At 45.4% G+C, this 25,340-nt stretch overlaps 2 protein-coding genes across 10 annotated transcripts in view; one reads left to right on the top strand and one right to left on the bottom strand.

Annotated features, from left to right (window-relative positions):
- dync1i2b (dynein, cytoplasmic 1, intermediate chain 2b) overlaps positions 1–4,889 on the top strand; it is a 13,453-nt gene extending 8,564 nt beyond the window's left edge. For all 8 annotated transcript variants that reach the window (XM_062528539.1, XM_062528540.1, XM_062528541.1 and 5 more), the window contains 4 exons: positions 233–377; positions 1,376–1,516; positions 1,827–1,952; positions 3,181–4,889. In XM_062528539.1, the coding sequence (XP_062384523.1) occupies positions 233–377; positions 1,376–1,516; positions 1,827–1,952; positions 3,181–3,294 (526 nt within the window). In that variant the 3' untranslated portion in view covers positions 3,295–4,889. The remainder of the gene's footprint in view (positions 1–232; positions 378–1,375; positions 1,517–1,826; positions 1,953–3,180) is intronic.
- On the bottom strand, positions 4,837–25,340 carry slc25a12 (solute carrier family 25 member 12). 2 transcript variants are annotated; one of them, XM_062528537.1, is made up of 17 exons: positions 24,960–25,340; positions 24,154–24,207; positions 21,445–21,590; positions 19,499–19,614; positions 19,093–19,232; positions 16,540–16,686; positions 15,953–16,091; positions 15,398–15,491; positions 14,229–14,307; positions 13,359–13,434; positions 11,575–11,733; positions 11,065–11,198; positions 7,526–7,666; positions 7,175–7,313; positions 6,686–6,844; positions 6,367–6,457; positions 4,837–5,938 (listed from the first exon to the last, which is right to left on the bottom strand). In XM_062528537.1, exons 1-17 carry the CDS (start codon positions 24,969–24,971, stop codon positions 5,686–5,688), a joined length of 2,079 nt encoding a protein of 692 aa, XP_062384521.1. In that variant the 5' UTR covers positions 24,972–25,340; the 3' UTR covers positions 4,837–5,685. The 2 variants fall into 2 exon arrangements, with proteins under 2 accessions (XP_062384521.1, XP_062384522.1); XM_062528538.1 differs by lacking the exon at positions 24,960–25,340 and adding an exon at positions 24,831–24,931.

Here is a 25,340-nt window from a genome sequence, read left to right as displayed (position 1 = left end):
GTGAGAGAGAGAGAGAGAGAGAGCTTTTGTTTGTTTTTTAGTGAACTAAAGGGCTGTGGATTGCCTGTTTTTGAGAATCATGATCTCAAAACATAATAACATAGTTCCTACATCCCTCATCAACCTCTGTGTGGAGTTCAAAATATTTCTTGGTCGAATGGAATGAGCAACATGTTAATCAATAATCATGTATGTGTATGGTTGTGTCTGTGTGCATGTGTTAACTCTACAGCAAAGCAGGCATCGGCGAGATGTTCGAGGGCCACCATGGGCCCATCACAGGGCTCCACTGTCACACAGCAGCTGGCCCAGTCGACTTCTCGCACCTGTTTGTCACTTCCTCCTTCGACTGGACCGTCAAGTTGTGGAGCACCAAGGTACATCTACAGTCCCACTACCACACCATGCAATACACTATTACTGCCTAATCCATGTAACTAATAGATAACTAGAAAAGCACTCAGAAAGCGCAGACCTCCGCCAAGCGAAAACATAGTCGCCTCCTGGATCCAGACGGTGAGATGGATCACTCCCAAAATGTATTAGTTTCTTGCTTGGGTCATTTCAGAGCCTCCCTGAAATTGAAAATCATTGAAATCCATCCATAACTTTTTGAGTTATTTTGCGAACAAACAGACAAACAAACAAACAAACATAACCTCCTTGGCGGAGGTAACAACCTATCACTTTATACTTCCTTATTCATATAGCTACCTACACTACTGTACACATCTAGCCTGGGTTTTTCCATACTGCCTTGCGCGGTGATTTCAATCCCGCTGCTAAGCCAGTCTGGAAACTAACGCCCAAATGTTCGCCTGATGTTGGCGAACCAATCACAGAACATCTGAGAAGTTTCCGTTGCCTTCTTGCGTCTACATTCGACGCCAAAGGATTTACACTGATGTCAATGGCAGCCCTTAGCGTTGCATACGAACGAGTTGGGTGAGCTATGCGCATTTGATAGACATCCGTGGCGGCCAATGAACGGATCTGGGCATTTTTTCAAATACGAGAAAATGAACGTCTGGTTGCCAGACTACGTCTCATTTGAGAAGTGGTAGGCGTTAGCCAGGCTAGTACACATCTGCATGTACAACCTAATTGAGGTCAGTCAGACTTGAGTTGGACCAGCAAATAAAAGCCTAAACTATAAGACAATTGATTGAGTGATTATTTATTGATATTCATATCACAGTTTATTTCCATTCCAAATTATTTACATGATAGATCACAGATCTTACTCGTGTGTGTGTGTGTGTGTTTTTATTATAAGAAATTATTTTAATGGGATAGTATATACTCTCTCTGCCTCAAATGGAGGTTTGATAGACCTGTGTGGGAAGAGTGCCAATGGAAATGTTTGTCTTTGCAGAACAACAAGCCGCTGTACTCGTTTGAGGACAACTCGGACTACGTGTATGATGTCATGTGGTCTCCCACACACCCTGCTCTGTTTGCCTGTGTGGACGGAGTGGGACACCTGGATCTGTGGAACCTCAACAACGAGACAGAGGTAAGCACACACATACACATACACACACACACACACACACACACACACACACACACAGACATAATCCTCATGAAATGTAGTCATGGTCAAGCTTATGTTCACTGGTTCACTCTTATGATATACCCACATATGAGCATGTGCTACTGTGAGTAATGCACTGAGTAATGTGCAATCATTCTTTTCCTGGCTCTTTCATGGACTTACAAAAACACCATCATCATCATTTTACACTAACGTTGTGAAGAACACACTCACAATGCAAAAATGTCGACCCCTCATATCCTCTGATTCTGATTGGCTGTCACGGCAGGTTCCGACTGCGTCGGTGACGGTGGAGGGAAACCCCGCTCTCAACCGCGTGCGCTGGGCCCCATCGGGGAGGGAGGTCGCCGTGGGCGATTCGGACGGTCAGATCCTGATCTACGACGTGGGAGAGGTGAGCTGGACGCGAGTGACCCAACAGTCACAACCCCGCAGGCTGCCCAACTGTGGCCCTTCCAGCCACAGTTGGGCAGAACCAAACCGAACCGTCTGGAGTCGTTTTCAGTCAGTTGTGTTGTGTTGTGCGTGGTGGTTTTGTGCATGAGTGTTGGAGTCTCAGGCAGCAGACTTGATCTTATTTGGAGAGACGGGTGCGCACGTCCAAAAAAGTTTAAACAGGTGCCAGACAAAAAACGTGTCAGAGTAAAGGTGATGGTCTGCACACTGTAATAGCTCCTAAAATAGTTCTTTATTAGTTAAAAAGGCAACGTTTCGATCAACAGATCTTCGTCAGTTGTGTTTCCGTGGTGGGTTTGTGCATGAGTCTCAGGCAGCAGACTTGATCTTCCCATCTTCTATCTAGACCGTCTTGTGTCTGTCTGTGCACTTCTAATGGACTTGCTTTATATTCGGTACATTTTGGTTAACAACTGAATACTGTTTTGTCAATAGTGCACTAGTTTTGTGGTGCTGTTTTATAGTAAATAGTCTGAATGTTTTGTTTCCCAAGATAATCCTTATCAGAACACAGATGGTTGTCTGAGTAGTTTAAGCTGAGGGGGGTCCTTTAGATCCAGACAGTTGATAACAGGACAATACAAGACAATATTGTCAAGTGCTGTCAGGACTCCTGTGTGTGTGTGTGTGTGTGTGTGTGTGTGTGTGTGTGTGTACGCGCACCCAGTAGTTGTGCCTGCAGACTCCTGGACAGCACTGTTGACCTTTTTAACATCCCATGAAGAGGGTCAGTCATTAAGGGAAATTAGCCGTGACCTCTTGACTGCTAGGGGGAGTTGGGGTGGTGTGTGTGTGTGTGTGTGTTAGGGGGGGCGGGGGGGTTATTGGGAGTAAGCAAGCCGGGAGTAGCAACATATATCAGGACAATGGAATTTCCGTCTCTGAAAAGAGGTAATTAATCCAGACCAAATCATTTGTCTAAATGCGAATGTCCGCAGTGACCGTGACTGGCTTGAGCTGTGTGGTTTCATGGTGCTGTCTATATCCTATGTGGCTGTCAGTCTAAGTCATAGAATGACCCAGGGCATGTCTCGTGGCTTGTTATTGTTTTTCCCGCACATAGTTCGCCCTGATTTAGCAATTATCAGATCGAGTAGCTAAATTGATGTGTATTGTGGTTCCTGTTGACCAAAAACGAATCACGTTTCCGTCTTTCCTCTCTGCAGCAAATCTCCGTCCCGCGGCCAGATGAGTGGACGCGCTTTGTGCGCACACTCTCGGAGATCAATGAAAATCGGGAGGACGCTGAGGAGCTGGCCGCCCAGCGATTGGCTGCCTGATCTGCCAGGGCAGTTTCGAACCAATCCGATTGGTCTCTTGGATCCAGCCTGCACTCTCTCTTCTCCTGCGTGTTTTTATTTAAACAGTTACTTGGCATGAAAACTGACTAACTTCCACATTCAGGAACGTTTTAAACTAGCTATACCAACACTAACTCAGTACCTACTACCGCTGCAATATGCAAAACTTTTTATCTTTCGACTTTTTTGTAGTACTGTTTTTCAGTGCATTAACTTAAACTTTCGACATCAATTGTATTTATTTAGTAACGAGCTTCTTTTTATTCTTCATAAAATGTTATTTTATACTCTAAGCAGTATCAGCAGTGTTAGAAACACTAACCTTTACATTAGACACGACATAGGGACGGGGGTCAGGTGCTTTTTTCTCTTCCTGACTTTGTACCATCTATAGAAAGACGAGGAAAAGCTGACCTATCGTAAGTGCAGTCCGGCAGTGGCTAGCCAATCACAAGTGCGGTCCTGCAGTCAAGTCCCACCTCTCTGACCCTGACGCCTTAAGCCCCACCCACCTCCCAGCCCAGTGCACCAACCAGCCTTGAGTTCCGTAGAACCACACCTGTTAGATAGCCATTACCTAGTTGCATTCCAGTCATCGAGGGTCTGTTAACTCATTCCTCCACTCCACACATTGGACAGTTCAGGTAAATGTAGAACGATCATATAGCCAGTCCAGTCCACAAGAGCCCATAACAGTATCTTCACCTTCACGTAGTGTAGGACAGTAGAGATTTGTACTGTATAAGCTACTTAAGTAACTCTTTGATTGTAACAGAAGGAGAGAGCTGGATTCAATATGTTTTGATGTCATGACTTCTATACCTCTTAATTTTCATGTTATTAATCAGTCCATGAATTTTAGAAAGGAAACAAAAATAGCGTAATGTTAACCACAGCACACATTTAGAATGAGTTTTATTTTGATAACGTACATAATCATACATGTATTTTTTTTCCGGCATGTTTCTCCGACAAGTGCTTGATTTTCCTATTACAAGCACCAGGATCTTGTACCTTTTGGAAAACCATAGTGTGGGCTACAGGCTCTCTGTACCACTCCTGGCTTAGTACTACTTGGTAACAGTTGCAGTGCTTTTTTTTCCTCTTTTCAAACCAAAGCAGGACCTTGTGCTAAAGTATGTTCCAGTGTATTCATGAAACGCTAGTCTTCCCTATTGAAGGGGCTCTGGGGCGTGTAAGATGAATAGGGTTAGGGTTAATTGGTAATGGAAGTCACTCACAGAAAGACAGAAACAGACACACGCAGACACGCACACACGCACACACACACACACACACACACACACTCCGGACACATTCCAGACATACACCTACACACATACTGTAACTGATGCACTTGTGGTTTATGAATTGTGCATTTAAAAAAAATGGATATGAAGTGACCAAGTCCAGTATTCCAGAAAATGTTCATATTTGTGTTTGTTGTGTGTCCCCCTCCCATTCACCGTGTTATGATCATTTTATATCACTCTGAAACAAATCTTCCACCTTTACCCACTCTTGTTAAATTTAACCACAATGATTTATTCAATAAAATACAAGAATGAAATACATTTATATTATGTCCTAGTCATCATTACATCTTTTTTTTTAAATTGTCCCCCGCCCAGTTTCTCATTGATCGATAAAACACGTCTGGAAAACCGTCTGATCGGCATTTTCTTTTTTAAATCTTTCTTTAGAGACATGCTTGTGAAGGAATGGGGAGAATAGAGAGAGATAGAGATAGAGAGAGAGAGACACGTGCACACATACACCTCTCTTCCGAAGGTCGAAGGTCGCAGAGGTCACCGCTCCTGGACAGCCTCAGCCCTTGCGTTTGATTTTCACCTCTCTCTCTCTTCTCTTCTCTTCTCCTCCTCTGCGTCTCTGTACAGATGTACACTATGTACAGGAAATGAAAGTGCAACTACGCAAAAAAGAGAAAAACAAAAAAGGTAAACAAAAGAGGATAACCCAGATAAAACCGAAAAAAATGTGCGCGCTCAACTACAGCTGCAAACTACGGCCACAAAATCGAAAAAAAACAACCCATAATGACACTAATTGATGAGAAAAGGAAAAAATCATATCATCAGAGAGAGGCCCGGTAGCAAACAAGCAACAGTGAGCAAGATGTCTTGAGTGAGTGACCGCTAGCGTCACCATCGTTGGACCCCCGTCAGTGGAGAAACTCCAGGAATAAAAATAAAAGAATGATCACATCGGAAAGGAGTATGAAGAAAAAAAAAAAGTGGAGTGAAATGGCACGGAAGCTCGGAGACAGAGAGCATGCAGCCGACAGGAGGAGGAGGAGGAGGAGGCTCGCCACCGGCCGTGGGGGGGTTGGTGGTGAGGGGCAGCTAGTCTCTAAGAGGAGGGGGCATCGGCGGGGGCAGGGGCGGGGGCATCGGCCGGCGGAGGGCTCTCTGTCTTGGGTGGCTCGGGGTGGTAGAGGGTGGTCACCCCCGAGGACTTGAACTTGGGCAGGTGAAGGCCAAACTTGTTCTCCACGCCGGCGAAGGTGGCCGCGGCGAGGCGGTAGCCGCCCACGTGCTCCGAGGACACCGGCGGGAGCTCCGAGATGCGGGACTTGGGAGTGGGCTCCGAGCCGGCCGGCCGTCTGGGAAGAGATGAAAAACAACACCACGAGAACGTAAATAAGGAGGGAGACGTACTGTAGTGAGCAGCACATAAATCCTGACGTTTTGTCGAGATGGGTGGCCTGAACTACGCGGTGTCGTGGTGCGATATTTAAGGTCGCAGGGAGCTTCAGACCCATTCTTAGTGTATTGTCGCTGTGGGTTTGCGGTAGCCTCAGGAATGAATGCAGGAGTGCATCTGTATTGCAGTGAGGAGACTGAAGTGTTTTCCATGCCTGCAGTAGGTCTCGATTCACACAATGGAAAAACACTCTCCTAGGCTCAGAGTTGACCAGTACCCATTTTCTAGAGTGCAGTCGGATGGCTGATAATTACATTTCACGGAATTTACTAGAACCTGTAGTGTACCAATGATCTGCCTGACGATCGCTATGGTAACGATACTCACTTTCCACCAAAGTCCACGTAGAACCACCGCTGCAGGAGCTCGTAGGTCACCAGGGTCACACCAAACTGAGGGGAGGAGCGGAACACTCGAGCTGGAGACGAAAACCGCCAGAGAGAAGTTGAGTCATATGCAAATGAGTCTGTGCGTGAGTATGCTATGGACTGCATGCATGGATTTACATGCTTTCATTTTGCTGGCCCTCTACCACATACAGTATATATTTTCAACAATGGCCTGAGTGTGCACACCATCATAATTCATGGTTGTGTGTGTGTGTGTGTGTGTGTGTGTGTGTGTGTGTGTGTGTGTGTGTGTTCACCTGCAGCTCCCTTCCACAGTGCCCTGAAGCCCTCCTCCGCCATGATCTTGCGGAAGCAGTCGATCACGCCGCTGTACGAGGTCTGACCTGCGCGCGCAGCCACCTGCAGTCGCGTTTTGATGACGTCAGCGGGCGTGACCAGAGAGGCCGCGGGGATACCTGAGACACAAGTCCACAGGGGGTAAGAACACACGTTGCATACGGGCTCTCCGTGTACAGAAGATCTGGACAGGACAGCTCAGCCACCATCAAAAGAACGTCATAAATGAGGAGAAAACACAAACACAAACCTCTGGTCTCAACACCACTTATTTCCAAGAGGGAGAGATTTACCATTTACCATTAACATCTAATAGATGTTAATAGTTTTCCCGATGACGAATTAACTTAAGAGCTAACTACTCTAGCTTGAGCCTGGGCCCATCATCAAAAGAGGAGGAATCGAAACTCAAACCTCCAGCCTCTAGCAGTAGGGGTTGTCATGCCTACCAGCGATGGCGCCAGCAGTGAGGAGCTGCAGGGGTCCCAGTCGGCCGTGCTCGTCTGCGAACTCCTTCTTCATGTGCGCGTACGCTGGGAAGTAGATGGCCGAGAAGGGGATGTCTCTCAGGAAACAAGCCTTGGCACCCTACAGAGAACACACACACGCACATACAGTTCAGTTCAGGCCAATATTATTTGCACATATATCGAGTTAAACAGTCACACACACAGACACAGACACAGACACAGACAGACACAGACAGACACAGACACAGACACACAGACACAGACACCAGAAGATCTAAGAGACCCGCAGGTTTCTCACCCTCTCAACTGTATGCGGACTGACTGACTCACCTTGTAGAGGCCAAAGAAACCGAGGTCTTTGACCACACTGAGCGCGCTCACACGAGGCCCCGTGGTGATCTCCCCGGCAACCTGGAGCCGGATCTTGACGATCTCCAGCGGGTTGGTGAAGATCACCTGAGATCCACCGGCCTACAGAGACAAGAGAGAAGAACGGAGAACCAACGATCAGCACACAGCACACAGCATTACTGTGGGGTCTCGGAGAAGGAACAGAGACAAGAACACACAAGCCAGTGTTTCCCACAGAATTTATTTCTATTTGTGGTGGTAGTGTGTTTGTGCGCACATTTTAAACAAATTTGCGCAACGTACTTATGATGCTAACTGGATTTAATTGCGATTTAGCCAGTCGTCAACAACAGATTTTTTTTTCATGTATTCTTTAAACATGCATGCATGTTTGTTGAGGAACAGAGAGGCTGCACAAAGGTGTGCATGGCTCTACAATGAAAGGAGTTCATCCAGTTGAAGTAGTACAACATAAAATCATTGTGTGGTGGTCAGTGTTGATATTGTGGTGGGCCGCCACAAATAAGTCAATGTATGGGAAACACTGCAAGCAAACCCTTTCCCAAGTTCCAGGGAAGTAACACCTGGTTCTACTCTTAAGAACAACTAGTATAAACAAATGGTGAGTCACATCATATCAGAAGAGGAGAAGAAGAATAGAGAGAAAGACAGTGACAGAAGGAATGAAGATAATCTTTCTTTAATTCAGTTTGATATGAGCTAGAATGAAGTGGGCTTCGAGGAGGTGGACACACACACACACACACACACACACACACACACACACACACACACACACACACACACACACACACACACACACACACACACACACACACACACACACACACACACACACACACACACACACACACACACACACAGTTGGTAGAACAAATAGAACAAAATAAAGAACCGAAAGAGAAGGAATGCGACAGACACAACATATGGAGCTAGATGCAGTTGAAAGAAGACAGAGAGAAAACCGAACTTGAGAGAATAATCAGTAATAGAAGAAGAATAATCAGTGAAATACTGAGACGGAGAGACGGGCCATGCTGAGGAGAGAGAACGAGACGAGAAGAGAGGGAATAGGCCACAGGCGGAGCGAGACGGGCCACGGCCTGCAGCATCTGACTCTGGCACCAGCACTCTGACCCCTCCCCTCTGACCCCCACCGCACCTCATCACCCTTGTCCAGACCTCCGCACTCGTCTACCCCATCCTTCAATATCCCTCGCTTCCTGCACCGCACCGCTCCGCCATCCGCCCATCTCCGACTCATTACCGCCCTGCCCTCCTCTCCTCTCGTCCTTCCTATTGTCATCCCTCTTTTTCTGCCCCCAAACAGGAGTGGGCTTTGCTATTTGTATCCCGATGATCCATCCTCATTAGCAGGATCCTGTGTATAACAAACTTGGTTTCTGCATTAATGTGGTGAGTTTCATTATCACGGTTGGGTTGGGTTGGCCTGTGGTTCCAACTTTGATGTCAAAAAAACATGTGGTGTTTCATCTATTCAAAATGAGCAGAAATGAGAAACTTCAGAAGAAAAATAAGCGAAACACACACACACACGCACATACACCGGAGGTCTGACAGTTGCCCCCCGGGGGCAGAAAAAGACAGAGACAGAGGGCAAAGAGACAAACACTCGTTTATCTGTTGGTCTGTCGTCTTCTCTTTATCTTTACGAGGCATCTCGCTGGGTTGAGGAGATAGCGGAACGCTAATGGTTTAGTGCTAGCCTTCCAGGAATGGTTCTTGTTACTCGAGTATGACTGGAGGTACGGAACGTTAACAGCAGATGGAAGAGGTCTGCGATGAAAAGGCTTCCCACATTATGAGGGTCCTGGGATCATCACATATAAAAAGTTAGGTAGTATCTATAGAACTCTACAAGCTCATAATGGCCCACAATACAGCCACTGATGACAAGACGTTATTCCCTCAGCAGCATGAAATGCAGGCAGACATCCGTACACCCATTCATATGAAACTCATTTCAGCATTAATGTGGTGAACACCGAGATCCGATATTGCGTTTGGTTAGGTTGTGGTTCCTGTTTGATGTGAAAGCCATGGGACAAATGTATCTGTAGGAACCAACGTAGGTACATCACAGTTAGTTCCTCTTGGTTTCGCCCATCTGTGATTTAAGCAGTATGGCATGAGTGAGTGGCGTTGGCAGCAGATCTCGCCATGGCTGTGATTCGGCCACAGGCACAAGGCTGGAGGTGAACTCTTTTTTTTTTACTGTACTCACTCAATAACATATCCCTGCTCTCTCGCTATCTCTGGCTCATTCACGTCACACAATTCAAAGCAAAATGAATGATTACTAGCAGTTCAGAGATCTGTTCTGAGACATCACCCCTCATGGAATGCCTCTCATCCAGTCAATGAACAAATGGTTCGACCGGACCTAACTTCCTAAATCTGTCAGAACAGATATTATGTGCCCACCTCCAGGTCATGTTCAGAGGATCTTTTTTTTTTTTTCAAACAGTTTATGTATGGCGTATACACACTGACCATTCTATTGATCTGATACCAGAGATCCACAATCTCAGAATGGAATGCACATTTGGAAATAAAAAAAAAAGACACCGAAATGAAGTTACTCTGCAATTTGGTGAGCACAATGTTTCGGTGAAGCTGACAAGACCAAATGAGTGCTTACGTACAGTGATGTTGTTGCTACGTTACCCACCTTTAAGACACTGCTATGCCTTGTTTGTTTGTTTGTTTGTTTGTTTGCTGGCCTGTTTATGAGAAGTCTGTACTCATGACTAAGTTTATACATCTCCTCCTCCTCCTCCTCCTCCTCCGCAATGCAATGGTGCCATTATAGTCGTTCTTCTTTCCCTTCACCCGTCCGCAGAAGAGGGGCCGGAACAGAGACTTAAGTAAACCAAGAGGAAGCCCCACTGGCCTAGAGCACGCCACCAATCAAAAACCTGGCAGGGGTCGCGACCTCAGCCCTGTCCCCTCCGCCCTCCAACCCCCCCGCCCCCCACGCCCCCACGCCCCAAAAGAGGTCAAACCCCAGCCCTGTGGGGGGGGCATTGCCATGGCGACGCGGGCCCTCCAGCCAGCGGTCAGAGACCACATGTGAAGGGAAGCCCTGCGGGCCAAAATTAGCGGCCGGGTAAAAATAGAGCCGGTGGAACGGAGGAGAGCTCGCTTTTAAAAATGGACCGTAATTACGGGGTACCAGAACGGGCCGCACTGTTTTAAGATGAGGGGGCCTCCCACTCTCTCTCGCTCTCTCTCACACACACCCCCCACACACACACACATTGCTTGTACACTGACACACACTCACACCCCAAACACACACAAAGACTCATAACAAACATAATAAAAACACATACACACACGGACGGACACACACACACACACGCAAAACACATTCACTTGAGAGCAGAAGACACAGTTCACTCAAACATAGAAGATGGACAACACAGCAGGACACGCTCCCGCTCACGCCAGGCACACAGCTCGTGTGTACTTACACAGCCGCCAGCCAGGATCTCAGCAACGAAGGGAATGGAACCGTCTTTCTGGGTGAACTTGTCGCGCACAAAGTCATTCATCGTCAGTTTGATGGCCTTCTCTGGAGCCACTCCAAGGAGCTGAGGCACAAGGCCTGCCAACACACACACACACACACACACACACTGTTACTTTCTTTGTCACAGGGCCACACATCATTTTACACACATACAAACACATAAACTTATACTCTCTCACAAAGGCACAGGCCTCATACAATTGGCATACCAACACGGAAGACTGCAAAAACAGCTTCCAGCAGTAGATGGCAGTAGTGGTCTTCCATATCCAATCTTTGCCAACAATTCAGACACAATAACACACACAGCCCCCTCCCCCTTTCCTCCCCACACACAGAAGCCAAACCAATACACACACACACACACACACACACACACACACAAACAGACAGACAGAAGCCAAACCAATAAACACACACACACACACACACACACAAATGGGCAGTGTACCTCTGTAGAATCCAAAGGCGCCCTCATAGCGGAGCACCTTCTTGGCGCAGTCGAAGCTGTTCTTGTACATGAGCTCGCCCACGAAGGAGCCAGTGGAGCGCTGGTTCTGCATGCGCGTCTTCACCAGGTCAATGGGGTACACGGCCGTCGCCCCCGTGGCTATTCACACACACACACACACACACACACACACACATATATAGTTAGGGGGAAATCTACACGTATGAAAATTCAACTACATACACACAATTAACCAAACACAAATGCCACACACATTTATCCATGTGCACATTCAATATCATGAAAAAGAAAGGTAGTAAACACAGACACAAACCATGTAACTAACACACACACACACACACACGCACACACGCGCACACACACACAGTAACACTTTATATCCACAAGAGTATTCATAAGCCTCTGAAAGCCATCTGAAATTCAGACAGCTCTTGGTGTCCTCCTGCATCAAAGCCACGCATCTCTGTGGAGGTGATTTACGCGCAACTGTGGATGTGGCGATGCAGACATCAAATGCTCCACAGATCACAGGCGCAGAGCGCTTAAAGTCATTACCAGTGGCAGACAGGAGACACGGAGAAGGAGAAGGAAATGCGATCTATCTTTCATGAAGGAAAAGAAAGACGGGGAGAGAGAGAGAGAGAGAGAAAAAAAAGCGGACGGCAGCAAGCCTGTACTTTAGCATGACTGTTAAGTGTGTAGCCCCTGACGCCAGGTTTGTGGGCTGCCGTTCAAGCGGGTTGCTTTGGAAGGCTTTATTTACTTTGATCCTCGGGGAGCGTGCTTGTGCTTATGTGGCAAATATTTACATAACCGTGGGGTCACTGCCTGGATTTCTCTATTTATGTCTGGACGGTCAGCCCACTTTCTTACAGATAGCCGTCGAAGAACAAAAGGGTGCACACAAAACAAAACCCTCAAAAGTGATCTAGCTTGCCCTAAGAAATCTGTGAAAAGCTGAACTTCCATTGCTATGAAAGGTTCAAGTCCATATTACAAAGTGTTCTCCAGGTACAATATGAACTTCGTGGAAGCTATTAAGTTTGCAAGAATTATTTTCACCCCATTAGAATACCTTTCTGAAAAAAAGCTATCCAACAAGCTGATTTAATTAATATATTTAATCATGAAGACCTTTTTTTTATTATTCCTGAGAGTGAAGCTGACAGAAGAGGCTACAATAGCACTCTTCACTGGCATTAGCCCATAATGCTAACAGGATAAGGCTTTTGTTTTCTCAAAACATGGCAAGAACTTGGCAGAGACTACAGAGATTACGCAGTGTAAACAGAGATAAGTGCCAATGAGCTGTGGGATCTGAACACACAGACTTCGTACAGGGATACACTGGCCTCTTCTAGACACTGACGACCGAACACCAGAACGTTGGATGAAATTAAGATTTTTTTTTTACGATTTTTTTGCGAAATGTTTTTTTTTTTTTTTTAATACCAACTTGCTGTGCGCTGAGTTGGAAAAAATGGTGCGGACAAAGATAGTTGAAAAAAACAAAAACGTAAACAAGGTGGACGCAGCTAGAGACAGAGAGAAGGATGAGAAGTGTGGGGTAAATGTGTGGGTCAGGTGAGAAGAGTGGGGTAAATGTGTGGGTCAGGTGAGAAGAGTGGGGTAAATGTGTGGATCAGGTGAGAGGTGTGGGGTAAATGTGTGGATCAGGTGAGAAGAGTGGGGTAAATGTGTGGGTCAGGTGAGAAGAGTGGGGTAAATGTGTGGGTCAGGTGTGTGGCGTCTGGCATCATTACCTCCAGCGATGGAGCCCAGGGTGAAGCGATACGCTGACTCGGCTATCTGCATCAGCACCGACCGATCGCCCGGGGACTGCAAGAGAGAGAGAGAGAGAGAGAGAGAGATCTTAAAAAACGATTCTGCTACAATATGCCAAGAAACAAATACAAAACAGTTTTAAAAAAAAATCAATGACAGAGAGAGGGGGAGGGGTGAAGAAAGAAAGCGAGGCAGGGGAGGAGGGGTAGAGAAAGAAAGAAACAGATAAGTATAGATAAAGAGAGGAAGAGACGGTGGGGAGAGAAATGGAATACAGAAGGGCACACACTAGAATACAGAATATGTAAATGGAATACTCATAGAGAAGAAATGGCATGGAAAAAAGAAACAGATGAAAAAGAAAGGATATAAGGGAACAAAGAGAGGGGAGAGGTAAAAAGAGAGATAACCAGGGGAAGAGGAAAAGAGAGAGGAAGCCGGGGGAATTACAGCGGAGGTCGATTCTGTCTTCACAAGCGGGTAAAGTGCCCCAATCTCACACAATTACAGCACAGCCAGCACACACACAAGGCAGCGACATGCACTCAATATCTCAAACAACTGTCGGCTTATAGATCAGATGTATGTGAGGGGAGACATCTTACACGTCGAGAGTACAGTTCAACTCGGACGTTTAAATATCTTATTTTGCTTTGTTAATTTGAAATGGAACGGACTGAACTAAATCCTTAAATTCTGTGATTTAATTCAATGCTGCGTCTGAGTAGACAACACACATTTCAACAAGTCATTGTTTTTCGTAGCAAAAGCAAAAGGACTGAAGAGGGTCCAATAACACACACACACACACACACACACACACACACACACACACACACACACCTTACCTGTGTCTGGGCCAGGTTGTAAGGCAGCGCGCCTTCCTCCAGTGGCGATATCCTCTCGATATCGGACATGTTCAGTCGCCTACACACATAACACACTCACTTAGACATTTGGACGGCATGCCAATGCTTCATGACATTCTTGTTCAACGCTGGGTGGAAAGGATTTTATTTGTCAGTTATTTCAAAGTTTTATTCTTTTTTTAAAAGCACCCCTACAGTTTATTACATCCACAAATCTCGGTTCTGTTCCTGTAAGCTATACTGCAAATTAATGAAAATAAATCCCCTTACAGCCTTCTTCCTCATTACAGGCCTTGGGATCCATCAGGCCCCGCCTCCTCTCCACACACAGTTCACTGCTGCTGGCTGCTACAGCTGACATGTTAGCTAGCTTCTCTGCGGCCCTTTCCAAAACTAATTCTTACCCACTCTCCCTCAATTACTGAGTGAATTCGGGTGGGTAGCAGCACCCTCGCGGCTAAATGTTCCCTTGATTAGCGCTTAGGGTTATAATACCGCACTCAGCTTTGGGACGAACTTCACTCTCCTAGCGGAGGCAGGTTATCACGGAACCATGGATTTGTTCACGGACGTGGTCTATTCACACGGAACTAACATTTTGAAACGTCCTCCATGATGTACCACATTAATGAATTAATTAATTACTTAATGGACACATGCCCTTGACAAATGACCATCGGTGTTCAATCGCCATCTGAGGGTTTATAACACTTAACAGTAATTGGTTTTCGATGGCCCTTAATATGGTGGATCTTCCACGTGAATACACAAATGAAGTGTAAGTGGCTAGGGAGAGGGCAAAGTGACTAGTTTAGGAAACGGCCTCAGTCTTCATGAAGAATTGTCCCACCCTTAAGTACTTAGGATTTTCTCTTGTCTTATGCTAAGAAGTAAGAGTTAGACTCTGACATATGTCAATAGTAAAACATATACCGTAATTTCCCGACTAATAGCCGCGGCTTATACATTGATTCAGCTGTGAGGTTAATACAGGGGGCAGTTAATATGGTATTAATATGGTTTTGTTTCTTTTAACTTGCATAAAACACTGTCCTGCGGCTTATACACAATGTGGCTTATATGCGGGACATTACTGTACTGGTATTTTTGACCACATGTGGCATCAGTCAACAAGAAAAGCTACTAACCCGGTTTGGGAGTGAAGGCCAGATAGTTGGTACAGGATGTCGATCTCCATGGGAGTGATCTGGCCAAACTTATTAGCAGCATGAACAAACTCCTCTGCACAGACACACAAACACACACACCGTCACAGGAGTCGGAACGTAGCATCATTGTGTACAATCATTAATAATCACACTGTTACTAATAATGAAGTGACTATATAACTATATGAGTCGTCTTAATGATTATTTAGTACTCAGAAACACATTCTCTCATTCTCTTCACAGTTTCCTGCATGCCTATAGCTTAGAGGAGTGGAGTCTTGGCTCTTGCATGTCTGGAATGTGAGCTGTATAACTGGGCAAGCCCATTACTGTGCTGAACAGTGAACACTATGTAAGATCATATAGTGTGGGTGTTTACGTGCATATCGTGTTGAAAGTCTTTCTTGGACACCGTGGTGAAAAGAATAATCATTTGTATACTGTATGTATGGACTTGTGTGCATGGCTCTCAACAGAACTTTGTTAGGGCACAGATGTGTAAGTATGAGTGTGAGTGGGTGTGTGACTGAATACCTTTGGTGAGCAGTGTATCCTTGCGTGTGCCAGCCACAGTGCTGTAGATCTTGTGAATGAGCTCCATGTTGTTGAGTAGAGAGTTGAAGGCGTTGAAGTAAGAGAAACTAACCATGTGAGAAGTACCTCCCCCTGCAGCCTGGGGGGACAGATCACCAGAAGACACAATCCTTCAGTTTTCTCATCCTCTCGCTGATACATTCTGACCCTTGAAACCTGGCAAAATAACTGCCATCTTCTGTTCCAAGTGAAAGTGATGTAAAAAACTAAGAGCATAAAGAGCACATAAAGATTACAGAGTGTAAAGGATCGAATTAACACCCCCCCCCCCCAAAAAAAAAAACAAAACACAGAGCTCGTGTCCATTTCCTGAGGAGCTTTGCTTTTTGTCAGACCATATTTGTTCTTAACAACTTCCCTGGTACAAGCAAAACAAACTAATGGAATTTTGCTTCCTCCATCTCTCTGCAGCCCCACAATTCTGTCTCCTCCATCCTCCTTGCTTCTTGAATTTCCCCTAGGGGATCGAAAAAAAGTATCTATCTCCCACCCCATAATTTGTCCACCTTGCTTCATGCTCCACCCACCGAGACCAGGTTCTCCTCCACGAAGGGCGTGAGCATGTGGTGTCGGATGGTGACCATGATGTCGCTGAAGTCCATGGCCGAGATGACGCCGCTCTTGGCCTTGTCCTTCTGGGCAAACGCCTGCCGCGCGTGCTCCAGCTGCAGCTCCTACGGCAACAACACACAGACAAAGTTCAGCATCAAAAAGACACAGCACAAAGACAGACACAGCACAAAGACAGACACAGTCATTTCCCGCATATAAGCCGCAGGAGAGTGTTTTATGCAAGTTAAAAGAAACAAAACCATATCAACACCATATTAACTGCCCCCCTCCCTGTATTAACCTCATAGTCGAAGAAATTTTGCTAAATCAATATATAAGCCACGGCTAATAGTCAGGAAACGGTAGAGATGCAATCACAAACAAAACAAACTAGGTGAATTGACGACCATGATAAGATCTCTCAACACTATCCTGTTCTTTGGGCTCGATTTCTTTTGATTCTTCTTCCTGACCACATCCCACATGTATTTGTGATTCTATTCACACAAATGTAACATTGCATCCTTTACAGTCTTACACAAACATTTTACAAACCTAGAATGTTAGGTCAATAGTACTACCGTTTTGAACAAGGAATGTATGTGTGCCAAGGCCATAGCCATGGAGTCAACTTTGGGGAACCAAAGAGAGGGGAACTAAAATGAATGTGCATGTTGGATGAAATCAGTTCCTGTTATTCTTTGGGTTCTTACGCACGTACAGTATGGTTCATTTGCTTCCGGTGGAGTCATGTGTGTTTGAACCTGCCGCTATTTTGACCATTTTTGAATATGTGGGCGGGGGGGTAGTGGTGGTGGTAATCATGTTATAATTACAGCCTTGATGTGTGCTACATGCTAATTCACTATCCTCACTGATTGGTAACATGTAGCACACATACGTTCCTTTGGTATACAGTGTAAGTGCAAGGCAGGCATGATGTTTACTCATCCATTATAGTAAAGTAAGTAGTAGTAACAGTAACAGAAGAGCCGCAGTCACACAATAAAAAAAAAATTATGAATGGGAGCTATCTGGCGCAGGATCAACTCTTCTCCTCTTGCGATACTCTTGTACTGGAATCCAGCTTTGGCCTGGGATGTTCGCGGCCTCACGCTTCTACTTGTCAAAAAATCTAAATATGGGAAATAGCTTCCATGACTCACGCTACCCTCTAGCAGCTGGGCTCCAGGGTCACGTGCGATTGGTCATCAGGAGGGGAATCAGAGCTGCCTATAGTGCACACATGGGCAACATACGGCCTGCAAACTACTTTAATCCGGCCCGGAGCTAATCAAAAACGCACTGGGCTGGGCACAGACTGTGCTCTGTGTGCAAGCACGGAGACTAAATGTAGTCTGTACTGCAATAAACTTCAATCCAACAGAGGGCACTGTCTAAAATAACTGTGGAAATCACACCAAACACTACTCTTCTTCACCGTCCTCAAATGACTGGTTCAATGCAATGTGTTTCTTGAGCAGTTTTCAAACGTTTCCGTGTGAAATTATAGAAACCGCTGTGGCATAGGCCACATACATAGGACAAATGACAAATACGGCAACTTAAATCGGCTAAAGTTTCTAAAAACTTTCGGTTCTTCAAATGGACTTGCAATAGTCTAGGTAGTCCCTACTACTGTGAGACTGAAATTTGCAGAGGTGTATGCGTGTAGTGTAAAATTTCCTACAGACAAATCATGATGGCATCGTGGAGAAAACATGCTACCCACATGCCTCAATACAGCTCAGTAGAATCCAAAACCAATCCAGTCCACATTCACATTTCTGTTGTTTATTTTCTCATCCCTTCCTTTCCGAAAAGCCCTCCCCCCAATCAAAGCCATGGACCATGTAACATGATACCTTTCCTGGAACACAAACAGGAAACAGGTGCATTTCGACCAATCAGACATGATTAGAGATGACAGGCGGGTAATCAAAAGAGGGGTAGGGGGGTCAGGGCTGTTGTCAGAGCCAATGAGATTCCCTGAGTAGATATTTCTGACAAGTACTAGGAAGCATGGGGCATCCACCGTCTCGCTGTGTGTGTGTGTGTATGTGGGTGCACAGGATAAATATACAGCATATGGATTTTTAGGTCTATGTTTGCTGTTGTTATTCCTGGATGTTAACACAGCAGATTGATGTGTTTGCATGTCTGTGTCTGTGACATCTATCTGTGTGTGTGAGTGAGAGAGAAAAGGTGAGGGAGACAGAGAGAGAAAGTGTTAAGTCCTGGCTTTTGTGGGCCTACTTGGAATTCTCTGAACGCCCCTGGTAGTTGAGGCATTTCTTACAGCCCTAAGCAAAATGTGTGTGTGTGTGTGTGTGTGTGTGCGTGTCTGAGTGTGTGTATGCGAGAGAGAAAGAAAAGGTGAGGCAGACAGAGCCCTTTCTCACAGCCGTAAACAAACTGTGTCTGTGTCTGTGTGTGTGTGTGTGTGTGTGTGTGTGTGTGTGTGTGTGTGTGTGTGTGTGTGTGTGTGTGTGTGTGTGTGTGTGTGTGTGTGTGTTATAGAAGCTTACCTGCAGAAACTGTGTGAACTCCAGGTAGGTGAGACGTTTCTTGCGGTCATGGCCAAAGTGCAGGTGCACAAACTCACAGTCCCAGTTGAAAGGGATGTGATGGTGCACCGTTGTCTGGCTAAAGATGTCACGCACATTCTCTGTAAGTCCGAAAAAGAAAACACACTCAGTATTTGATCAATCTCATGTTTGTGTTTGTGTTTGTGTGTGTGTTTGTGTGTGTGGCTGTGACAAAGAAAGGGTCAAAGGTCCTTAACATAACCTGCTTTGTAACATTGCGTGTGTGTGTGTGTGTGTGAAACTTCTTAGCTTAGTTTGTAATCCAAAATCCCCCCCCCCCAACAACCTGACAATTGTGCAACAAGGAGAGCTTGTTAGGCTTCATGTGAACACACACACTCCTTACCAAAAGAGATGTCTCCGGTGCCAGTCTTGTCAAAGAGCTGGAAGGCCACTATGAAGAGAGCGTCTGGCACACATAGCACAGACTCAAAGGCCAAGAACTCCTGAAAAGAAATGAGCCTGGGAGGGAGGGAGAGAGAGAGAGAGAGAGAGAAAGAAAGAGAGAGAGAGAAAGAGAGAGGAGGGGGAGAAGAGGGGGCAGAGAGAGAGAGAGAGAGAGAGTGATGAGCCAAGACAGACACACGTGCATTCATTCAGTCTTATAAACACACAATATATGGATATGCTACATTTGGAAAGCAATCAGTTGTGATGCCATGATTAACAAATAACATCAGGCAATGTAACCTTAAATACTGTGTGTTATAGAGAAATATTAAGTAAAAAATCCAAGAGGATTCTAGACATTTTAAATGCAACACATTTTCAGAGTCTTCCATTAAAGAAAATGCCTCCCACTCCTTTAGTGAAATGGCCTGGGCTGTCTGGAGAGAATGGACCTGTTCAAATCAGGAGACTATTACTACCACAGACTAAAAGCCCAAAAAGAGGATGAAGTCTTTTATGCCATCTCCAAAAACACTCATATCAAACGTATCAAAAGGAATGATATGAACAGTCAAAATAACAGAGGAAATTGGTCTAAGGACATGTACCTATCTTCCAGCAGAGGACAGTTTGTTGTGGTGAATAGAAATTTGATTAAACTTAAAATTTTAAACAAATAGATCTAAGCAGTGTTCAACACTGCCAAAAACTTTGCGTTTGCACAGATCTCTCATTATTTAGCCGACATGAACCACCCTGAGCCTTTGAAGAGTGCCCCGCAGTCCATTTCACACTTGACTGGCGGTCCCCTCACAACCAGTGGGCACCACGCCAAAGCAGTGCCTGTTTGCCTTCATGCCCACCACACATGGCCCACATAAAATACACATGCGTTATATGGCTACACTATGTACTACACAGGAGGGGGGGTGGCAGTAAATAGATAAAAGGATACACTGCATAGAGCTGCATTCTATATACCTGTAGTACAACTTAATTACTATTTAGTAGTATAGTATTCATTTAATACATCATTTGCATGTAGAATAATACTCTACTCACAAAAAGTTTAGGATGTCTGGCTTTCGGATCAAATGTAATGTTTCAGTACAGAAACACTGAACTATTGGGAAGACATGCACATTCAAAAGTTTAGAGAGGGTCACATTAAGTTCACCTGTAAAGTTTATAGTGGATTTTTAGGTTCATCCTGAAATTTCACCTGAAAGCTGAATAACCCTGACTTTTTGTTGAGTAGTGTATTTTAATATGTATTTAACAGACTCTACGCAAGCAATAACAATAGTCCCGGTAGTCTGTTTTGAATCCTGATATGTGGGCCTGCAGTCTGATACGCGCAGCAGGAGCATGTATTTTATGACTAAGCTGAAGTGTTTGCTCCTATTATTACACTGACTTCATAAAGCAAGGCTAGGCACTCCGCAGTGGAGCGACTCCTGTAATGGGTTGTAATGACATTAAGACTTGGCTTCGTTCCCACTCAGCCTTATCTAATCACTGTGAGGACATTACAAGGAGCTTGACTGAGGAGCAGAATAATCATATCTGTCAATGCGGAGACTAATAGCACTGCCATTAAATTTGATAACATGGCAGTGGGAGCATGCGTGTGTGAGTCATAGGAGGCCTCTGTCTGACTGAGTGTGAGTATGTGTGTGGGGGTCAGAAAAAAGGCCTGGTCGGTCTGCTTTTAAATTCTTTTCGTCTTACTAGAGAGAGAGCGAGAAAGAGAGAGAGAGAGAGAGAGAGAGAGAGAGAGAGAGGGGGGGGGGGGGGGGAGAGGGAGCGTCCAGATGCAAATGGGACAAGAAAGAAGGAGGTCTGAGAGGGAAGCGGTGTGAGTGTGTGAGTTGTGCGTGTCTGTGTGCATGTACGCCTCACCCATCTTTGGTTGTGTCAGCCACACCAGCAATGAGCTGCACAGTCTTGGGGTTGTGGTGGACCTGCGTTTGAAGGCCGAGGTACTTCTGCACAAAGTCCGCCGGGGTCATAAACCGCTCCCCCTCCTTGTCCGAAACACTTGCATACTACAATGGAGAAAACACACACACACACACATACCGATGATTACCATCTACAACATTATGCAGACACTTTAATCCTCTATACTCAATATCAGAAATGCAACTTTTCAGATGTCTGAGAGTATCCTGCCGTATGTAGGCTAGCTCTCAGTACATTCATTTAGTTTCCCCTAGTAGCGTGTGACACATTCAAAAGCTGCTTCCTGGTATGACGTCATACACCACCGTCAGCTCACACTGACTGCACCCACATGTACTGTACAGTGTAGCATGGGAAACCATTACTGGTAATGAATGCTCCAAATGAAAATGCATCAGTCTTAGCTCAGCTACCTCCTTGCAAATCATCACATTCATGTCACTTACAGACACAGGTACTCTCTCTCTCTCTCTCTCTCTTTCTCCCTCACATTCTCTCTCTCTCTCTCTCTCTCACTCACACACTCACACACACACTGGTTGACACATTATCCTTCCTTAAGAAATGCTCAATCAGCATCCTCAACGGTAGTTGAAAATGTGCATTTATTTGTGTGCACGTGCCTGTGTGCGCGTGCGTGTGTGTGTGTGTACACATAAGCACCAGTGGTGAGATAATAACACACAACACACGTGTATGCCATGCACAGATAGTTTGACAAAGGTCACTGACGGTGACTGAACTACAACATCCAAAGTGCACCACTGTGGCACATTTTTGCAGCGTGATCCACAGACAAACAAACAGGTGAAGCAGCACAGCACTGCGCATCACCTTTCTTCTACATATCTGATTACCACTATCTTTTTTTAAGTATATTTTTGGGGGCTTTTATGCCTTTAATGTTATAGGACAGTGGAGAATGACAGGAAGTGAATGGGAGAGAGAGTCAGGGTGGGATCCGGAAAGGACCACAGGGGAACCCGGGTCACCGGTGTGCGGTGCAGGTGCCCCAGCCAGTTGCGCCACAGCTGGGGCCTAATTACCACTATCTAAACCAACACTACTCTCACTTAAAGAGCTGAACGTGTAGAGGTTATCTATATGCTAGCTGACCTTTCCCACTTCATGTCAGCAAACTTTCTTTGTGTCTGTTCGGTGAGAATTCCAAGATTTCCCAGAGCAAGCTGGTGACCCAAGCCGACCAACTCAAGTGTTCCCTATGAAGAGTTAATCGCGAATCAAGTCTCAACTGTTTCCCCTAAGGGGAGAAACTGGAGCTTACTTTTATGCAATGGTGGGTCATTATCAGAGGAAAAAGATTAGCTTCCACTCACATGAGCATGGCTTAGACTGTGCGAGTGTGTGTGCATATGTGTGTGTATGACTGCGTGCGTGCACGCTTGTGTGTGTGTTTTAAGCCATCTTAGGCTCTAGGTGTGTGAGCACAGAAATCTGAGGTAGAAGCTGCATTTTCAAGGTCAGCCTTCTCAATGTTGGCAAAACCCTTGCATGCTTTTAGACATACAGACTTTGCAACCTCGTTAGCATTTTACCCAGACCTGAGTATTGTAAAGACATTCCCAACTAACATTCCACAAATTCAAATTCACACACAAATTCAACAAATCTCAACAAACATACAACGATCACTATTGTGTATAAACAGTGTCATGTTTTACACTGTTCCACACTGTTCCATACAAAGTTTCCCTAAACTGTCATAATAGTCATATGTGTGAAATGAACACATAGACAAGGACAGCAGTCTGACATACGACATTCAAAAAGTCCATCATCAATATCATATAGTTTATCATATCACCTGGCTCCCTTATCCTTCTCTCTATCCTCCGAAAGCAAGGATAGACTGGGAGGGAATGACAGCCTGAATGTCAGCATGTCGAACATGAAAGGCTATTTCAGCCAGGCATGTCAGAGTAACTTCTGGAACATGGAACAAACATAGCCTGCATGACACATGCATGTTCACTCTCTCACTCTCCCTCCCTCCCTCTCTCTCTCTCGCTTGCACACTGTCACACACACACACACACACGCAGTGCACTCAGTCACATGAGCAACACAACTGCAGAACAACATTACCTCTCTTTTCTCATCATGCACGCACGCACACACACACACGCACACACACACGCACACACATACACACACATTGTGTAGCCTACTCAGTCATAACCTCCTCTGTGACATTCCTAGTAAACACCAGCATGACAGAACAGGCACCTGCATACTGTAGCAACAAACACATTCATTGTGTTTTTTTTAACCACACCAAACCGGAAAGTGTGTATAGACAATGTAGGCAAATGAAGATATCCTTGAATAACATTAAGATAATATTAACCCGTTGTTTGCTGTTTTACTGAAGGTACATTCCATTAGATTAGATAGATAGGCAGACAGATAGATAGATAGATAGATACTTCCCCAAGGGGAAATTCAAGATTAGTTTTTAAGCAATCCACTACGTTCCAGACTTCTAACTAACTACAACCAAAAAATAATTCCACATTTCCCTGGAGTAACAGCAAACAAAACAGTATGACGAGACGAGACCAATAAACATTCTCAGCGACAATGTCTCTTTCTGGTCCGCTACAATGTCAGGATAATATTTCTTACCTTTTGAAAGATGACCTTCAATTCGTTCGGGTCGGCCCGTTTGGTTGACTGCACCTGCAAATACATGGACCGGAGTTCACTCACAACAGTATGTTGGGATGAGTAAATAGTCACACGGCCCAAGCCGCCAACTGGTTACCATAAACCTCCTGACATCCTTCATAAAATGTAATATGGGTGAGACGTCAAACACAAGACTCGCTCACTGCAGCGAAGGGTTAGCAATCAAGTCCAGCTCCGACATATCATACATTTTTTAACAATTAGGAGCACATACACTGCTTAACTCCATGTTTACACCCATGCTGAAAGTCAAGAGGCTTGGCAAAGTTATGCAGATTTCTAACAAGTCCTAACATCACCGAGGTTATACCAGGAACATGCAGACAGAACCTATAACTGTATAGCTACGGGGGCTACACATCACAGCAATCACATCAACATAGCAGGTAAGTTTAGCTGGCTATACTAAAGAAATTATCACAAAGCACAGGCAGCCACTACACTGACACGATATCGGGAAGATGCTGAGGGCAATAACTCTATTATCTAATCTGGATAAGCGCAGAACATTACTAGCCACGGCAGTCACACGGCTAGTTATGTTCATTGAAGGCCAAACAGAGGCCAGTCGGGAGCACAATGATGCTCGTGCTAGAGCGTGCGTTACCGCTCACCTTCCGAAAACCCTACTCAATCACACCCGCCAGCCCTACCATCATCCCTCTCGCTCGCTACCTTGAACAGAAAAACAAGTTAACAGCATTGGAAACAGTTTCTGGAAAGTGTAGTATTGCCGAAGTCACCTTGACCGCCATGCTTCTTCTGACGTCACCGACACTGGCGCAGGCGCTCGCGTTGTCGTGGTCGTAGCGTGATTCCAGAGGAGCGCAGCAGCAGCATGCGCGGATTTCACTCACGCGATGATGTAAGATGATGGGGACAATCAATGGAGCCTACGTTTGTTGACGATGATCTGCAATCACATGTCCGCACGGACACGGACAGTTCTACATGTCTCCGACTGGATGATGCAAGAGAGGACATTCCTTGCATCTTCCGGGAAATTACTCCAATTTGGTGGTGCTGCTGTCGGCTTTGCTGTTGAGAGAGGGACTCTCACTCACTCACTCACTCAAGTCTGCCTTTGACAAAATACGACTTTCATGAACTTGTATTAGTAATAT

This window comes from Sardina pilchardus, chromosome 23 (genome assembly GCF_963854185.1).
Source record: "Sardina pilchardus chromosome 23, fSarPil1.1, whole genome shotgun sequence".
NCBI lineage: Eukaryota > Metazoa > Chordata > Actinopteri > Clupeiformes > Clupeidae > Sardina > Sardina pilchardus.
Note: the sequence above shows the minus strand (reverse complement) of the source record. Positions and strands in the feature narration are given on the sequence as shown.